This window comes from Carcharodon carcharias, chromosome 11, assembly GCF_017639515.1.
Source record: "Carcharodon carcharias isolate sCarCar2 chromosome 11, sCarCar2.pri, whole genome shotgun sequence".
NCBI classification, from domain to species: Eukaryota; Metazoa; Chordata; class Chondrichthyes; order Lamniformes; family Lamnidae; genus Carcharodon; species Carcharodon carcharias.
This window is the reverse complement of record NC_054477.1, coordinates 34,081,216-34,100,497: the sequence shown is the minus strand read 5'-3', so window position 1 is coordinate 34,100,497 and position 19,282 is coordinate 34,081,216. Positions and strand designations below refer to the sequence as shown.

The following is a 19,282-nucleotide window of genomic DNA, read 5'->3' as shown; positions in this document are numbered from 1 at the left end:
GTTACAGTCAGTGCTTTAACGCACATTGTTTGTAGTTACTGTTCTGCATTGTTCCAATAGTCTAGCTTTCAATTTTTGTTTTAGTGATGGTACACAAGAGTGGATCATACCTGCCATTTTTATTTGTGTGCCTGAAATGTTCTCTTATGTCAAGGCATCGCAGTAATTTTCAGTCAACAAATAAAGTAAACAATAATTTTGTTTTCCCCTCAGGAGTGTATCTTATTGCAGCAGCACTCTCTGGAAAGAGTACTGCAACTTTTCACGATCACCAAAATACTAAAAGTGATACTCCAATACCTCTGAAATGACACTATTTCAGTGCAATCCATGGCACATTTAACTTGCTGTGTGCCTGAAGTTTAATTTCTGGATTTCACAATGTGCCATTTTATGTTGAAGAGGTGACAGATGGTTTTGCGTTAAGTTTACGTTTAATACCACAGAAAGCTAGGAAGAATAAGGTTTTTTGTAGCACAATAAGATCTTCATGATACCCAATACTGTCTGTTGGTCATTGATTCTGCTGGATTTTAAAATGTTGAATGCTGTCCTTTTGTTAAAGGTGAAGTATAAGGCTGATTTCCCAATGTGTCTGCACTGGAGGAGAGTATCTCTTCACTGATAGGCACAACATGATATGGTAGGTGTGCTGCCCATGATTTTCTGTCGATTAAAATTAGTGGTCAGAAAATCATGGGTAGTATATCTGTAATTTTTTTTGATATATGCAGCTTGTGGGAGAGGGCCTATGCTTGTCACCCATTTTTGGAAAAATCGACCTGTAAGTATGTGAAACGTGAATAGTGCAAGTATGCAAGTAACTACAGTAAACGATATATATCTGCAGGATCAATGGGTGTTTTATGCATGCAAATTCAATAAAGACATATGGGTGCAAGTATAAAGACTGATTAATGTATATAACCAAAGGCAACTTTCAGCTTCAATAGCAGAGTTAAACTGGCGATACCAGGCCTGCCACCCATTGTACACCCCCCAACTGGACTGAAGTTAATGAAGATCAGGCAGGATATATAACACGTGACAAATAGTTTTAGACCACAGCTGCATATAAAATGAATGATCCATATGTGGAAATACCTTAAATGTCACACATATCAAAGTACAATGAGCAATGTATGTACATACAAGTACAATGAATGATCTGTAATAATGTGTGGATCCACAATTAGCGTACTTATGGAAATATGCTAAATGATGGCCATGTCCAAGTACAATAAATTATATATCTATATCATTGTATTTGCATACATTGAAACACCCCCCATTCTATTTATATGCATAACCATCAAATATCCATACATACACTGTGTACCTTTGTACCTAAATCATTGGTAGCTGTATTATGTACATGGCATTGCACTTGCATGCACCATTTGTTGTGTTTATATCTGTAATTTGCATGTGTTTTTTAAATTATTCTCCCAGTTTTCCCCCTATCCTGAAGGCACTGACTCAGGCTGGAATAGATGTCAGCTAGCCTCTAGCATTTCTCCAAAATGGCAATTCTTATTACACAAGTATGGGGAGATGGTAGTACAGTGGTAATGTCACTGATCCAGTAATCTAAGGATATGGGTTCAAATCCTACCATGGCAACTGAATTTAAATTCCACCAGATAATTAAACTCTGGAATTATGAAGCTAGTCTCAGTAACTATCATCAAAACCTATTTAGTTCACTAATGCCCCTTTAGGGAAGGAAATCTGCCATCCCTGGTCTGGCTGGCCTACATGTGACTCTAGACCCATAGCAATGTGTTTGACTCATAATCCATAGCAACCCACTCAGTTCCAGGGAAATTAGGAATCACTGGCATTTGTTGCCCATCCCTATGTCCCACGAAAGAATAAAAAAAAACAAAAAGCCTGGAAAAGTGCCTGAGTGTCACAGTCAAGTTCAATCCCGTTTTCACCAGTGTTGACATATGCACGCTTTTCAGCAAGACCCATTAGTTAACAAATCAGGTGTATACTTCCCACCTCTCTAGCCAAGGAGCACTGAAATCAACCACAGCATCCCCAAGCACCAGCTCAGCTGATTGAACCTGGGTCTTTCCTGGTCAGTCTGGCTCAGTTGCAAACTGGCAAGTGAACTCAACAATTAAGCAATCAAGGGAGCTCAATATTCTGTGTATGTTCATGCTCCAGAAATCCAGATATTAATAAATGAGGTGGTCAACCACATGTAAATACGCAAAGTAAACCTAACAATTTTAAATTAGGAAAAATAAAAATCACAGAATCATATTTTCTAATATCAAAATATAGCAATTTATTCAAGACATTGAATATGATTTGATGATTTGTTTTCTTTAATGAGCACATGAGCTACATCACACATTCTGGATTAGAAGAAACAAAAAAGGTCACGTGATCTCCTCTGACCTAAACTCCTGAGAGGCTGCAAGGAGAAGGAACAAAGTCTGGCTGACAGTCTGACACAGACAATAAAAGCAACGAAAGCCAGAACACAGATTTTAAACAAATGAACTCTCTGCGTATGACAAGGAACATATTCAAAAAATCCGAAGAACAAAACAAAGCAGACCCTTACATTAGACAAAGTGCACCTCACCTGGCTCTAAACAGCTTTGTTAGCAAATATTTTTTTTAAAAAAAGGACCTAAAGCATGGCAATGAGATTAAAGAATTTAAGCTCTTGTACAGTGTTAAGATGTCTCGTTTCTCGCATTTCTTTAAAACGAAGTGTCTGCTAGGTTTGTGGTTTGCCGTTCTGGCTTTTAAGGTCTGGTGTGTGATTAAAGGTAAAAATTACAAATATTTCTTTTGCTATTTTTTTTTTCAAAAATACACTGGGGATCTTCCCGTGAGTCTTCTTTCCCTGTATGAAGCTGGTGACATGTTCACCTTCTCAAATGTAAAGCACTTTTTATATGCAGTTCTCTGAAGAAGTGCCTTTTCAAAAGATCACGACCTGAAGCACAGTAATGTAAGCAAGTCTATCAGCAGTTCAGAAAAGCTTAAGTTTTAAAACCCCACAGATTCCTCCCTGCAGCTTCTAGAAACAAAATCATTCACATCCAACCCTGGTAAAAGCTTCTTTTAGGAACCTACATAATACTCCAGCGTCCCTAAAACATTTCTTTAAACAAAAACAAAAAATCCAGAAAATATAAAGTGTTGCTATTACAAAGTTGCAGATTATTTCGCTGTGACTGCACACAATGTTATTCTTCATTTTCAGCAGCACTGTAGTGTCCAAACCAGAATGAGGAAAGTACATGAAGGAAGGAAAAATCTACATTATTTCCTTTTTTGTTGGTCTGTTTGTGTTCTTTTTTTTTTCCCACTTTTTTTTGGTACATCACAGCATCTGCAGTTTGGCACAATGCTCTCAGTCACGAACATAAATTGCCATCATCTGTCCTGTTGAAAACCCCAAAACATTGACTGACGCAGTCTCCTTGCGTGACATTCCAAGGCTGAAGAGTTCAACTGGTGAAAATGCCAGCGCATGATTGGGTTTCCATTTGGGGGACTGGGGTGGGGGTTTGCAGACAATAAAATCATATTTTTTTTTGAAGGGGATGGGGGGGAAATTAGAATTAAATGGACAGGGAGAGCTGGTTTTAACCATTTCACTTTAAAAGTCAGGTTCTTGTAGTTCTGGAGCTGACACACGGTGAAGGAGCGTGTTTGCCACCCACACATTCACTGCCGGTCTAATCTTACATCCTGTTATCCTGCTATTTTGCTATTTCCGTAGATCTAGCACACAGACCTATGAAAATCAAAAGAAATACAAATTAACAATTGTAGATAACAATTCTCGTGTGATAAAAAAAGAGAGCATTGATTTTTAAAATACGTAAAGAAAAATCAATGCTGGAAATCTGAAATATGTACAAAAAATGGAAACGATGGCTTAATATTTGAAAGGGAAATAGATTTTCATTTTGGTTGAGCTCTTATGTAGAATCACACCGACGACGTTAACATATTGTGTAATTATTGCTTTCATGCCATGGTGTGATTTGATTCACTGCTTAATATTTTTATTTATTGGGTTAAGTAAGTCATAATCTATGGGAGTGTAGTTCCGATAATTTAGATTGCGGTTAAAAAAGGACTAGGAAGAACAGGGGGACATAAACCATTGTACAGCGGGTAACTATTTTAAATCAATATAATAAAAAATAAAAAAGGTCAAATATTAAAGGATTTGGGGTAGGTTTTCTTGGGTTTCTCCCACTTCGCTGCTGCAGCTTTTAAAGAAATACAGCAGAAAGCATGTTTACTTGTGTGAATGGCATTTCTGTCAAACTTTTTCTCGTGCTTCACCAGTAGAAAACATTTGGGAAATACATCTCCAAGGTGTAACAATGGGTTATAGCATCTTTTCTGGACCTGGGATCAAACCCGGGGAGGGGAGGGGCCGTGAAAATAGGGGGAAGCCACATTAGTATTGGAGATTTTCACTCTGCAAATACTCTCACTCAAGACTTGCCATTCTATTAAGTTTTCAAAGTATAAAAATCCAATAATAACCATCCCTTTCTCAGTACTGACTGAATTGAGAGTATTTTGGCTTAACAGAGCTCAAATTCTTCCCTGGTAACTGCAATAGCAATTGTTAAGTACAATCAAAAATACTAGATGTGTCCTTTCATTACCTATTTAATATGGAATAAAACATGCTTAATATAAAGCATGACTTGGCATTATAATATGCCAATTTTGAAAATTTCAGTATGAATGGCAAATTAAATTCCACTTAATCTTTTAGTATTTAATAGACAACAGTTGTAAGTTTCTTAAAACCAATGTACTTTTTAAAATTATCAATATGATTGTGCTTGCGGCGGTAATTCTTGCTGTTATAAACTGCATAAAAGGTACTTCTCCAATTGCAATATAATCAGAGGATCAAATGTCCTCAAAGATGCAGAATACAAGACAAGCTTTAATGAGTGTCATATGAACCTTGAAATTTTGCTTCCAGCCTCACTAAACTACCTATTAGGTACATTTTAAAAATAATACTGTACTATATATACAAACATAACATTACTGGGCTGAATGTTCATTAACGTATTGAATCATTGATAGTCTGCTGAAATGAGAATTATGGCAATGTAAGGAGGTAGTTTTCTCAAAGTAGGAGCTCACAGTGACTCTTAGTCCACTTATTTGAATTAGCCTTGTAGGATTAAAGTAAACATCATATCCAATTGGTCTAGATATCAAAGCCAAGGTCTAAATAGTTATACAATGACCATATGCAATAGATAGCTTCTAAGTTTGTTCCTGTATAGTACAACAGATTATTTGATAATCTATTGACTCCTTTACTGGGTAAGAATAGGATAAAGTTATCCCCTAAAACACAACAGTAAAGCTCAGTTTATATGCAAGTGCCTGAACTCTAATAAGAGTTGTGTTACAGTTTTCTAAAAGGCTCTGGCCATTTATAACTTTACAGTATAACAAATATAAGCATGGCTTTAGTTCTTGTAAATGAAGCAAGCACCCAGGCTCCAGTTTCTACTGTCTCATGGAGACAAATGAAAACTCCAGAGGAAACTACTTCCAATCTTTCCCGGTTGGTTAAAGCTATTCCTATTATTTCCCAGTGTATGGTGATATTAATCATGGGTCTCTATCTTTCTCAAATCTAAATCGTGCTGAAATCTTAAATATGAACTATTGCTCCCTTCTTCTTTAGATTCCCTGTAAATAATGTTTAAATTTTTCTCCAACTCAGGTATTCTAATGCCTCACTCATCCATTATATAAAATAAATTAGCTACAGCCTTGGTTTGTATGACAGCTGTCTCTCTCTCAATTAGTCTTGAGCAGAGCACTTAAGTGACATGGTAAATGCAGTAACAAAAATTCCTCTACAATTTAAAATATGGGTAATCCAATTTCTTGAAACCTGTCCCAAATACATTCTAATATCCATTCCCTTACTACTTAAGCTGTTCTGCTTCTCCCAGTTGGTGTAATAATTAAAATCTTCCAATATAACCACATTGTTTTGGCAGCTTGCTTCCCTGATCTCGGTATTTATACATCCACCCACTACATCACTCTTGGGCGGTCTGATGGAAATGGCTACCTGAGTCTTGCTCAACCATTGCACTACACATTGTGTGTTTCCATAGCCCAATGGCCCTTACTGAAATTCCTTCTTTCTACAGTGGTAATTTGGCTTGAATCAACAGAGCTACTCCCGCCTCCATTCCCAATTACTCTGACTTTTTAAAAGATCCTATTACTTTAAAGCCAAATTTCTATAATGGTTGTGGCTGAAATTATGCTTTGAACTCACTTGTATTATTTATTATGCTACATGCATTCATGTATGGAACTCTTATCCAAGTGACCTTTCCTACCCTGTCTGCAATTCCTGATGATCTTTTTCTCACTCTTTTAGATCCACAGTGTTTATTTAACCTCTAGGGATATTAAGATGTACTGATTCAGCCATTAAATTGTGAGATAACTGGAGATTGCGAATGAGTGTATAATAATAAGGTTGATAAATGTTGAGTAGAATCATTGGCAAAACAGAGTTTTAAGCAGAGTATTGATATTAAAAATAAAACAGTATTGGGCAGAGACAATGGCTTTGGAGAGCCACTGAATTAATGGGGGGCGGGGGGGGAGAGAGAGAGTCAGAGGATGAGCAATTGATTAAAACTAAACCGCCAGAAGTTCAGTTTGGAGGGATGCCTTTTGATGGTAACTTGTGTCGGCTTTGGAGCTGTCAAAGGTAGTGCAATAAAGTATTCAAGAATTCTTTCAGGCTACTACTGTTAATACAATGCTGTTTCTCTCTTTATTCTCATCATATACTGTAATAGCTAAACAGGAGGAATGACCCTCATCAATTGATGCAACTTTCAGTACCAATGGCAGAGTGCATGCTTTTCTAATTGGTACTAGGTATGGACAGCTTAACTTTATTGAGGCTGCTATAGGCCACTCAATGCCGTGTTCGTGCTTTTCAAAAATAATTTTTGTTGGGTCAGGGAGAGTATGAAAAATCTTCCCACCTATTGCCAGTTCTTACATGCCTACTCCTCCTCTGACCAGTTCCTCCATTCCCTTTAAGCCCCAATTTCTGGCTTTACTCTGTGGATGAGCTGCTCCCCCAACTGATCAGCTTGTGAGTGCTGATTCAGCATTTGCAACTCGTCAATCAGATGCAACTGAGGCCCAATCATCAAAATGGCCCAGGCCTCTTGTCAAGGACATCGGGCAGCTGGGTGGACACCAACCAATGATAAAGAAAATCAGGCTCGAGTTATGAAAAAAGATTGGAGAAGCCTGGGCTGTTCAACCTCAAAAGGGGATATCAGAGAGAGTTCAGCATGGATGTAGTCAAGATTGCAAACATGGAAAATGTAAATCAGGAAAATTACTTTAAATGAAATTGCTGAATTAGGACAAGTGTTCCCAGGATCAAACTAATAACAAAGTAAATTTAGTCCTGATATGAAGAACTCTTTCTTTATAAAAGAGGAAATCAACACATGTGGATGGACTTCTGCATAGAGAAGGTAAGGTGAAAACCCTGGAATCATTTAAAGAAAATTTAGATGCTGAACTGTGTTGCGGGGGCAAGGTTGGGAGTTGGGGGTAGAATTTGTCTGTTTTTTTCTTAAACATTTATTTTTTGTGCAATTCTAACACAGAAACAGACAGTACAACCTCGAAATGAGCAGTATTCCTAATCCGATGAGTCCAATCGGTTTCTACTTCCCTTTATCCACCTTTGCTTGAACTTTGCTATTTATTCTTAGAAGTTAACACAGTCTCTGCTTCAGTAACTAATAGATTGGTTGGATGATCTTAAAATGAGCCGGATTGCCTTCCACGTCCATAATTATTTTGCAGTAACATGCTTTTGTTGAATATCTTTTAAAAAAAAATAATTTTATATGAGGCAATGTGCTATTGTGGGGACCTCGCACACATTTTGAAAATGCGAATGTCTATTTTGCATCACCTGTGTGTAAGGTTCACTGATAAACACATGGACCAAAAGCCTTTCAGCTACTTGCGGTAGAGGGCGGGCACAGAATCAAAGCTGAAAAGTATAAATACTTACAGAACCATCTGATGCACTTGCTCCCACTTTGTCCCCTGATGCATTCCAGCAGACTTCAAAAATTCCCCCAGTCCCTCTGTAGCTGTGCACTAGAGCTCCCGTCTATGAAAACAAATACACTGATCTGTTAGAATACAGAGAAAACATTTCAGATGCGTGTTTTTGAAATTGATATACTTCAATTGCTGATATTTTTAAATGTCAATGATAGTCTGACAAGTGCCACGTTAAGCTCAATTGTGATCCTGACCAGTTTGGCCGATACACCATTTTCCTTTTAACTAGCGTCGAGTTGTCTCCATCAAGTGTTTAGCGATTTTTTTTGTCTTTTTCATCACAAATTATTTAAAAGTGAGGTGATACTGTCCATTTATATTCAGAAACAACTGGCTTTCCTTTATCAACAATGTTCACGTGGAGAGAGTCTCTGCAACAACATGGCCAAAATCTAGCTTTTTTAAACAAAACACCACTGTTATTCTAAAACAACACAATGATTTCTCAAATCTGATTGTGGTCAATGTTGCAAATAGTATTGTCCCTCTTACCTGAGTGTTCCATATGTGGACACATTTGTCAAAAGACCCACTGGCTAGATATTTGCCATCAGGGCTGAAAGCTACACTATAGACAGGTTCTTGGTGCATGGTTAAAGTATGAAGGCAAACTCCTCTTTCCACATCCCATAGGCGAACAGTAGAATCAAATGAAGCACTGAAAAACAAAAGATAAAAGTAATCTGGATTAGATGGTAAACTATCTAACTACCACACATGGCTTTAAGGTCTATTAATGTGAAAATAAAATGTGCCATTGAAGTAGACAGGCAAGAAAATTTCCATTTTACTGGTAAACCACCAACTGTGCTCATTGTCAAAGATCTGGAAGATTCATGGACCTGGGCTATAGAAAGGAAAAGTAAGCTCGGTCTCCCACTCTTGATTATTATCTAGTGACCTGAGTGAAAAGTGCACATGTGGATGTCTGGTGAGGATAAGATTGAGCTTAGCTGAGATGACTGAAGGGCCTGTGAACACTTGCTATTCTGACTCTCACATCCAGTGCAGCCACTTGGGTGAAGGTTCAGAGACCTGTCAGCCTACTTGAAACTGTCCCGAGTAAAAATCTTGTGCCTCAGTAAGAAGTTGAAAAACAAAAGCCTGGAAAAGGAGATTATTTCAGTTGTTGAATGAATGGTGTTTAGATAATGGCTGGGTAATTTTAAAAAATCTGTGGCAGCTGATTAGGACTTTCATAGTATGCTTATTGGATAAGCCTTTAACAGTTGCTCAGTGGTGGTTAGCACACTTATTTCACTACAGATTTCAGCTCACATCCAGCCCAAATGACAGGACACAAACCATCTTATGTGAAATGTGCTTTGGTGCCATCAATCCAGTTCTTATTGAGCAAAGAAACAGTCCATAATTCACTGCGAAAAGATTTTTGAGACTTCAACCTAAAAACTGCTTAGTTCTTTCTCTGTCTTTGTGCTAATTCACTTTTAATTGCACTGCCTATTCTGTTTAAATATCCTTATTGTTTTACACTTTACCTTTCTCTATGCCAGTCAGATCACATTGTCAGTTTTGGAGATGGGACGCACTCAGGTCAAATGATTGGCCGTAAACTGTCTCTAAAGATGTGCTTTGCGACCAGTCAGGGCCTAATACTCTAAAGACTGATCAGTCTGCTCATAGATGTTACCAGGTCAATTGCTAATTTTGTTACTAGGTCAATAACTAATTTTGAAGTTCCAAACAAGTACACCAATACCCAAGAAGGGATGGGGTGGTAAACTGCCAGACCAGGTAGTCCAGCTATTGTAGAACTTGCCAATTTTCATTTCCATTTGACTTCAATGGAGGTGAAGGTGAAAGTTAAAGTTATCTTCTCTATAATGCTGCACCCGCTTTCCTGAAGGGAAAATAAAGTGTAAAGGGGCACATTATACTGAGGCAGGTCTGCCGAGTCTGGAAATTTCCCAGCCTGAGCTAATCTGGCTCAATGTTTCATCCCATAATATATGGTACTGTTATAATGGTGATTGATACATCACGATTTAAGTGTCAGTTTTCTTTCGAACTCTGATCTGCAGTTTAATCCCACAACGAAAGTCATGGCTGCTCTCAGCCACCATTGGTACCACTGGGCTTAGCATGGGCACATCTAGCAGAATTGCTGAGGCAATTGCCTTTCTGTCAATTGGGTGGAGACCCAGCAGATCAGGGTTCAGCTCTATTTTATGAACAGTATCTGGCTTTACATTGAAATTCTGTGCAATTTAGGTTGCAAAATTTCTCCCCTGAAGTGTTTTTCTCACAAGTCAAATGAATAGTTTCAGCTGAGGGTTGTGTCTGCGGGTGTTGCAGTAGCAAGATGGCACCTTTTCCAGTCAGCCTGAAACTACAATGGCTCAATGTTTTGTGTAGGTGGCAAAAAATAGTTCTTCATGACCTTGCACATTATACATAAGTTAGACCTCTGTGCCATAAGTGCACTGTTTTTACTGAACACGTATTTTCTAATTCTCAGTTACCTTATTTCTTCTACTACAGGCATACTCTATACTATTAAAAAAGGTTAATCTTACCTGGCTAACATGATATAAGAATTTGGGTTGTTGGTGCATGGACCAGTAGGACTCCATTTTATAGTGTAGATTTCTTTATTGTGGGCCTGTAAATCATGTACACAAGAGTCCTGCTTCATATTCCATATCTATAGGAGGAAATACAAATAATATAGTGACCTGTGGTGATACATACATCATCTATATGGAAAATAAATTTAACATAAATTCGAAGGTCGACTGTACATGGAAGACAAGTTATTTCCTGCATTGTTCTTAGGCTGTTAACACATTATCAAAGTTGAATTGAAGGAGGAATGTGAAATTATATGGTTATCACTGTCATTCTGTGATTTTTGTTTTGCAATTACATGTTAACAAACAAGATGGTGTTCTTTATTCTACCTTTCAAACGTTTTAAATTTAAAATCATTATATACAACATGGCATAGACTGGAATTGTTGTTACCCCAGAACTTGCTCCAGTAGCCGATTCAAAAGTATTAAATTGCGCATCACTGCAGCATATTAATCAGCTTATTGTATGCTATTTGAGTAAGGGTATTGCTATTGTAGTCAGTCAGAAGCCAAGTCATCTCGAGGTCCGCTATTTCACAGTATAACTTGCTGAAGACTGAATTGTAGTCATTGGTAAAATGACTGCCGTAGTACCACTTTGAAGCAGTGTAGTTGGAATGTGTGATCCTATCAGGGATTACTGCTTGCTTGTCAACCATTCTGAAAATGTATAATCTGCTAATAACTATTGAATAAAAGGCCATTGTACTGCACTACACAGGTGGGATGATTATCCACTGATAGGCTTGCCACATAGCTGAACAGCTATTACTTTATCCATCACAGCCAGCAACGGAGCAATGGCTGGAATTTGTGGTAATAATGAGCTAGTTGTCCTTTGACATCTCAGAATAATCAATCCTATATTATCTTCTCAATGCACAATAAAATGAGTAGAATCCATGCTGAATTTGAACATCCCACTGATGTTATTTATTACATTTCTTCTTCTCGAGTTCTCTGCCTGAAGGCAGGAGTTTGGTGATTGTTCACTGAACCACTGCTAAGGGCTATGATTTTGTTACAATGGGTAGGGTGCAAAGGCAGGCGCCGAGTCTGCCTCAGCCAGAGTGGAGACCGAACTTTGTGTTGTGTCAGCTGTGGTTCAGTTGGTAACACACTTGCCTCTGAACCACAAGGTCCTGGATTCAAGTCCCAGTCCAGGGCTTGAGCACATAAAAACCAAGGCTGACATTCCAGTGCAGTACTGAAGGGGCACTATATTGTTGGAAGTGCTATCTTTCCGACGAGATATTAAACCTATTCAGGTGGAAGTAAAAGATCCCATGGTGCAATTTTGAAGAAGAGCAGCAAAGTTATCTCTGGTGTCCTGGCCAATATCTATCCCTCAATCAACATTACAAAAAGCAAATTATCTGGTCGTTATCATGTTGCTGACTATATTCATAATTTTTAAAAAGTTGACAGAATATGATTAGTCTGTGATGCTGACAGAACCAAAGCAGAAATTACAATTATCCACACTATAGCCAACTGAGCCAACCAGTCCCCAATATTATATACATCTAAATAAAAATAATCTATCAATAACTATGTACCATTGAAAATGTAATCTAAAAACAATATAATTTGCAGGGTTTTTTATACTGGGATTAAAATCATAAAGCAAAGAGTTTACATATAGTTACAGGCATTGTCAAGTTAAGCTATTTTGGAGTTGATTTGTTCATTGGTATTTCATGAAAGCCGTGCAAGTTTCTCACCTCAGTCTATATTTCTTAATAGATCTTAAGGTTAAACCTTTAGTCTAAAAGCAGAAAGTATGGACAATGCAGATTCGAACACTGGATAAAAGATAAACATTTAAAAATTGAGGTGCAATTGGGTTGGGGAAGAATTGAGAAAGTTTCACAGATACTGGAATGATAAATAGTGATACAATCAAAGTAAAAGCATTGTCTGAGACTCCATATCGCTATGATATAGATCAACTTTTTTCATGCCATAAATGAAATTTTGATGGGAAACCCCTCTTCTACGCAGAGACAAACTGTCCTTATTTACAGCTAATGTGTTACTGAGAATGCATGAGGATCTGTCTCTTCTCATGTATCAGATGAATGAATTTTAAAAAAGACATGGGATAACGGACTTAAAGGAAAGCTTGTCTATTAGGAATGTCTTACTACATGGTTTTGTTTTTTGGTGAAATGGCTAGAAGCCTTTAGCTTTTCAGCAAATAATACCTGATGCAAAGATTTATTACCACAGTTGACAAGGGATTCGAGTCATAATTAGGTTTTCCTACCTTCAGTGTCATGTCATCTGAGCAAGATGCGAGCAGCATGCCAGATGGGTCCCATTTGATTGCATTTACTTCATTCTGGAATGTAAAAGAAGTGCAAATGAGCATTGCTAACATAAACAGCAAACAATCTGTGTCAACATTCTCCTGAAGATAGCACTTGGCTATGATTTCATCTGCAAAATCCACTGGACACTGGACAAATGAACTTTGGCTGCAGTTTCACAATCTTTTGGGGAGCATTCCTCGAATCTTTAGTTTGGTCTGTTGCAATCTTTTCTCCTTCTTTAATTCTGATTTCTTATAGGTGCATTTTTCCCTTCATTATTTTTTTCCAAGATGATTTTCCAAGTTTTGCTTCTCATTTGCCAGGACATCAATACATTCTTTCTAGCATTTGTATTTTTATTGAAATCTGCCTTAGGCTATAACAGTCTGTACGTGGTCTAATATAGTTTTGTATACTATGCTAGTGAAGAAGGGTTATTGAATGGCTGTGGTTGTGAAAGATCCTGGAAATCAATTCAAGGGAGCGGTGTGGTGTTAATGTGTACTGTTGTACTTTTTATTCGATTCAATGCTCTTTATTTTCTTTATTTCACTCTGCCTTTCTTTTCATTTGCTTTAAATTTACCACAGTCCTGATCCACAAGTTCCATTTATCTGTGTTTGCACATGCAAGGCTTAAATCCAACCACAGAAGAAATGGAGGTCACCAATTGTTGACAGTTCAAAGGACAAAGGCACAAGCAATAGTTGGGAGGAATGGTCACCTAAAACACTGAGTGCTCCTCTAGGTCAATCTCATTAGTAACCATGATCTCCCTCACAGGATTGCAATAACAGTGACACGCACAAAGGTTCAAGTCCCAGTGCCGCCTGATATTCAGATCTATCAATTAGCATGTTTTCCACTAGGTAATTTGCTGCACTGCCAGAGAGTTGTCAACATTGCACAACTCCTAGCTGTGAGATTTCAGTCAGAGTTAGTCACCTAATGGATGCATTCTATCATGCTAAAACTAGAAAGAAATGGCAATAAAGACTCTGTTCCGCCTATTCCTGGTGCATGAAGTGAATGTATAGCAGAAAATTGCAGGCTCCCAGTCTGTGATTTTACATTCATTAAAGTTAAAGAAAGGGAAATCACAGGCTATGAGTGTGCAATTTCCTGATATGGGCTCCCTGCACCTGCTAGAAGCAGGCGCAGAACAATTTAACCCCATGGTGAAAAGCAGCAAGTTAATTCCATCACATTATTAGTAGGGGACAACCTGTCTGTGTTTTAACCATGTTCATTGTCTTGTTACCAGCGACGCTGTACGTTTCAGCAGCCAAATGATTAACCTATCAGAAATCACCCTTGTTGAGACAGTGCAGCATGGAGAAGCATCATAAATCAACTGCACTATCAGTGGCATCGCTGACCTCAACTTTATGCCACAAGACGGTTGCTTAGTCTTTCACATACACTTCCTCCTCACAAAACAAACTGATTTTCACATCTCCTTTATTAAATGCTGAACCAGCAATTAAATTTGTACTGGATAAAATGGACAAAGCACAGATTAGAAATAGCAATTTTTTTATTCAGAAGATTCAGAAAACTCTTTGATGATGAAAGTTATTTTTATGCCATGAAAGGATTTTTGTCTATAATCACGCTTGACATATTTACTTAAGTATTCTGTCACAAAGATGCATATCCTCGTTAACACAAAACTTTTTCAATGCACAGAGTAACAAATAGAGTCAGAAATATTCCTTCTGACAGATGCTTCCTGTACAGAATTAACCAATGCCAACAAAATACAGAATAGAATACTTTGAAGGTTACATAGCTTTGGCATTGCACAAAAATATCTTTCACACTCACTCAAACTAGAACTTACTGTATGCCCTTGGAATGTTTTGACTGGACGATCACAGCCAAGCCTGCACACGTGAATGCACATGTCTGTGCTGCAGGATGCAAACGTAGTGTTATTCTGCCAATCCACATCCAAGGCAGGAGCTGTGAAAAAAGCAAACTAAACATAAGCAAGAAAGTCGAAGCATAGGAAGATCACACGAACACCACAAAACAAAAACAATGCGGTAGAATACCAAATTGCTAACTGCATGTAGAATTAGCACTGTGGATCGACATCCTGTTATAGAAAGAGCAACTTGCACTTACATAGTGCCCTCAACATAAGTAAACTTCCCCAAGGTGTTAAACAAAAATATAATCAGGCAAAAATGGAAGTCGAGTCAAAGAAAAAAAATTGTCAGGAGGGATGACTAAAAGCTTGGTCAAAGAGGTGGGTTTGCAAGAGGATCTTGAAGGAGTGAGGAAAATAGAGTGACAGAAAGGCTTCAAAAGGAAGTTCCAAAATTAGGGACTAAAGAACTACGGCATGGCCACAAATAATGGGTGTAACGAAGTGAGTGCTGCACAAGAAGCCAAAGTCTGAGGAATGCAGAGTTCTTGGAGAATTGTAGAGCTGGAGAAGGCTATAAGAGAAATAAGAGGAATCAAGACCATGAAGAAATTTAAAAACAAGAATGAGAATTTGAAATTTAAAGCATTAAGGGGACAGAAGCCAATGTAGATCAGCGAGCTTATGGCTGTTAAGCAGGAATTGCAGTGGGATAGGATAGGGCCAATGCAGTTGTGGATGAGCTGGAATCTTATGAAGAGTGGAGAATAGGAGAGCACTAAATAGTTGAATCTGAAGTGACAAAGGCATGGGTGAAGATTCCAGTAACAGATAGAACAGGAGAGCATGCTTCTCTCTCTCGCATTCTGCTGTTACCATTTACACCTGGTCTGGACCCATCTTTTTCTTTACTTGTCCCGTTACCACCCTCTTTTTCCTTGCATCATCATCCCTTTTCACATTAAATCACTCCTGCTCACCATCCAATCTCATACATTTCCCTTAGTTTATCCCCTCATTCTCCCTCACACTTTTCCCTTGCTCTGGGATTTCATTAAAATCTGTTTAATCTCCCAGTTCTTATGGAAGCTCGTCGACCTGAAACATTGGCCCTGATATTTGAAGGAGAAAGCAGGAAGTGTGATTGTAGGTGGGGGGAGCAGCTTGGGACCTGGAGACTCTGGGATCCTGAAGATCTTGCTAAATTTAACAGCAGGAAGCGAATTAATTCCTTATTCTGGTTCCTGCCCAGGTTGATGGGTCAGCAGGTGGAAAGCTAGCAGCAGAAGGTCACACCCGGGGCCATTCGGACAATCCGCAGTAATTGGGATAGATCAGAGCAGAGGGATGGATCAGAACAGTAACTGGGAGGAAGAAATTGCAGGAGAGCAGGAGTAAGGACGGGGATGCTTGGTCTCTTGCAGCACCAACAAGAGGCAGCAATTAACAGACAGTGTGCTTGAGGGGCCGGGGATATCATTTCTTCCCCTGGCTTACAGGTGGTGCTATAAAATGCACTTATCAACGTGATCTGGTTGCTCCTGCCTCTATTTTGCTTCCCGGTTTCTGAGTGCTGGGAAAAAAAACACAGCCACCCAGCATTAAATTTAAATCAGGCTCCCAGCTGTGATATTATAGTGAAGAGTCCTGCCTCAAGAAGGAGGCAAAGGCATATCATTCGACTTACCACTAAATGAATGGCAACAGATGCTCATACAGCTGCACTTTGCTATCTAAAATTTTTAACATTTCTCCGACCCTCTTGTGCCCATTGCGGGAGTGTGTTTAATATCAACTCCGTCAACTCTGTTTCTCTCTCCCAGAGGCTGCCTGATCTGTTACATTTCCTCCCAGCATTTTCTGTTTTTACTTCAGATTTCCAGCTTTGGTAATATTCTGTTTCTCTTCTCCATTATTGTAGTCATTTTTTTTCATAAAGCCATTCAAAGACCTAATGTTTCTTGTGATCATAAATGGGCCAATCTTGACTGCCTGAAAGCGCTGATAACATAGCATGACATTCTACCATGGATGAAAATTTTTAAAAAAAATGTTTAAATAGGCCAGATTTTAAATTTTCCACTCTCCCCACAGCAATTTATTACTCTAACTCAAAACTTTTTACCCCCACCTCAATCCTAACAACATCAAATAGAGGGAAAATAAGCTAGAACTGGCAGAAATTTTGACAGGTGACATTTTCCTGCTAGTCCCTCTGCAGACATTGCAATGTAACAATAAAGAGGAAAAGATCTGCTTGTTTAGGTCCTGGTCCCCAATTTGCCTCTGCCTACCCAGATTATATGATTTTGGCGGTCCTAAAATGCGTAATGAACATGAATGAAGTAGATTTTAGACACAAAAAAATTTCATAGTCCATAGATAGACAAATGAAAAGACAGAAATAAAAAGTCACTAAAAGTTTTAACATAAATGCGTTACTTGGAGCTAGTTTTAAGCAGCATGAATATAATAGTCTAATGATATGGATATATTAGTTACATCATTTATTAAAATGTCAGCTAACGTTTCATCATCAGCAAATTAAACTTCAGAGCTCAAGGATGATTCACCCTGACCCCTGATGAGTCCTGGAGCTGGCAAAGACAGCAACTCTCTTGGAGATTCTATTCTTTCTACTCTTGAACAGTCTGACATGTTGTTCATGAGCTGGAAAGACAAGCTAGCAATTTACCCTTAGGTCTTCAATAGGATTCTAATATCACCCAAACCAAAAGATAAAGCATTCTCTCTCTGCTCGCTATTAGCATCCTACGTGAAATGAATTTGGGCAACCTTAATCTAGTTCCTATCTGTCAGAGACATATAGCACCAAATTGCCCCTAATTTGTTAATAGCACTCAAAGAGGTCACAGAAATGACTGGTGCTGGAAATTAAACCTTACACTATTGCAAGAAAGGGTGCTTTTCACTGGACATTGTTTGGGGAAAGTAAAGGGAATGCTTTTTAAAATCTGACTTGTAGTCTTGATAAATTCACAATTGACGGAGATTGAAACATTCATTTTCTAGAACAAATGATGAGCAAAAACAGTTTTTTAAAAAAACTCAATACATATGCAAATCTAAGAGATACATGTTAAAAGGAGCACCAGCCTATTACTCATTTGCAAATGGGTAATCAGCACCTGATTTGCATTGCAGGTTTTAAAACTTTCCCTAATTCATTACAATAGTCTTTGCATTCTTTTTTGAAGAATCGCACATAAAGTTTCATTATTGGTGCTTTATTCAGAAATCTTAAATGTGTGTTTTCTAGGAACATTGACTGACAATGTTTAGGATACATCATGTAAGGTTTTTTTTTTCCAAATTTATGACAATTAACATGTAAAATTCAGCTGCAAATTCTACACATTGTAGAAAATTCTATGTATAAAGTAACTTTGTTTTCCACCTGAAAATCTAGTTAAATGATTACAAGTAAATGGACAGTACCTTTTATGAAAAGAAAACTTGCATGTATCAAAAACCTTTATTACATTTCCAAGAAATGCTCCAAACAGCTAAATTGACCTCGAAATGTAGTGACTACAGGAAATTGCACCTGCCATTTGCAAACAGTAAATACTGCACCATCAACAATGAGTGCTCAGTCAATTCTATTGTTGATCATTTTACTTAAGGGAAGAGTACTGATGAGGGAATTTGAAGAATTTCCTAAACTTCAAAAGTTGGCCTGGATATCCCTGACAGTGGTGAAGCTGTGGCAAAAGAGTTATTTCCCCTCCATTAAGTGCAGTTTCCAACAATGGCAGGACTGAGGCACTGTGGGAGAGTGGAAGGATGTGAATAGTGAGTGAGGAAGAGCCAAAGCGGAGCTGGGGAGAATAGGGGAGGGGCAGAGGAGAAGGGTGTAGGGGGAGGATCCAGGATATGTCAGGGGAATCATGAAAATCTTAATTCACAATTAGCAATATATTTATTACCTTCTCTTTATTTTGTGGATGGGGACATAGACATTTGGAGGGTTTACTCTTTGATTTATGCCTGTGAAGATCAGCCCTAACATTTTGCATGGAAAAATCTAAACAGGTAAAAAGTTTTCGAACTAATGGCACCTGCCACTTTAAGAATGTGAACTCCTTCATCAGCGTGAGCTCCTTCAGAGTTTCAGGTGCAGCCTCTGGATTTCAGCATAAGTGAGCTTGTCAGAAATTGTAGTGCCATTGCACCCCTCAATAATAACGAACTTCAGCGTTTGCCGCAATTGGGACTGCAAAATCCAGGCTGATATCTTTAATGTCCACCTGAATCTGTGGAATAATCACATAAGGGGCATAGACGGAATAGGGGGCTAAATGCCAATTAGGTAT

The 19,282-nt window shown here is 38.2% G+C and overlaps 1 protein-coding gene across 3 annotated transcripts in view; it reads right to left on the bottom strand.

Moving 5' to 3' along the window:
* Positions 1–2,274: 2,274 nt before the first annotated feature.
* The window catches only part of LOC121283984 (F-box-like/WD repeat-containing protein TBL1X), a 318,557-nt gene continuing 301,549 nt past the window's right edge, over positions 2,275–19,282 (bottom strand). For all 3 annotated transcript variants that reach the window (XM_041198852.1, XM_041198854.1, XM_041198853.1), the window contains 6 exons: positions 14,916–15,037; positions 13,027–13,101; positions 10,701–10,828; positions 8,656–8,821; positions 8,108–8,209; positions 2,275–3,769 (listed from right to left, as the gene is read on the bottom strand). In XM_041198852.1, coding sequence (XP_041054786.1) covers positions 3,743–3,769; positions 8,108–8,209; positions 8,656–8,821; positions 10,701–10,828; positions 13,027–13,101; positions 14,916–15,037 — 620 coding nt within the window. In that variant the 3' untranslated portion in view covers positions 2,275–3,742. The remainder of the gene's footprint in view (positions 3,770–8,107; positions 8,210–8,655; positions 8,822–10,700; positions 10,829–13,026; positions 13,102–14,915; positions 15,038–19,282) is intronic.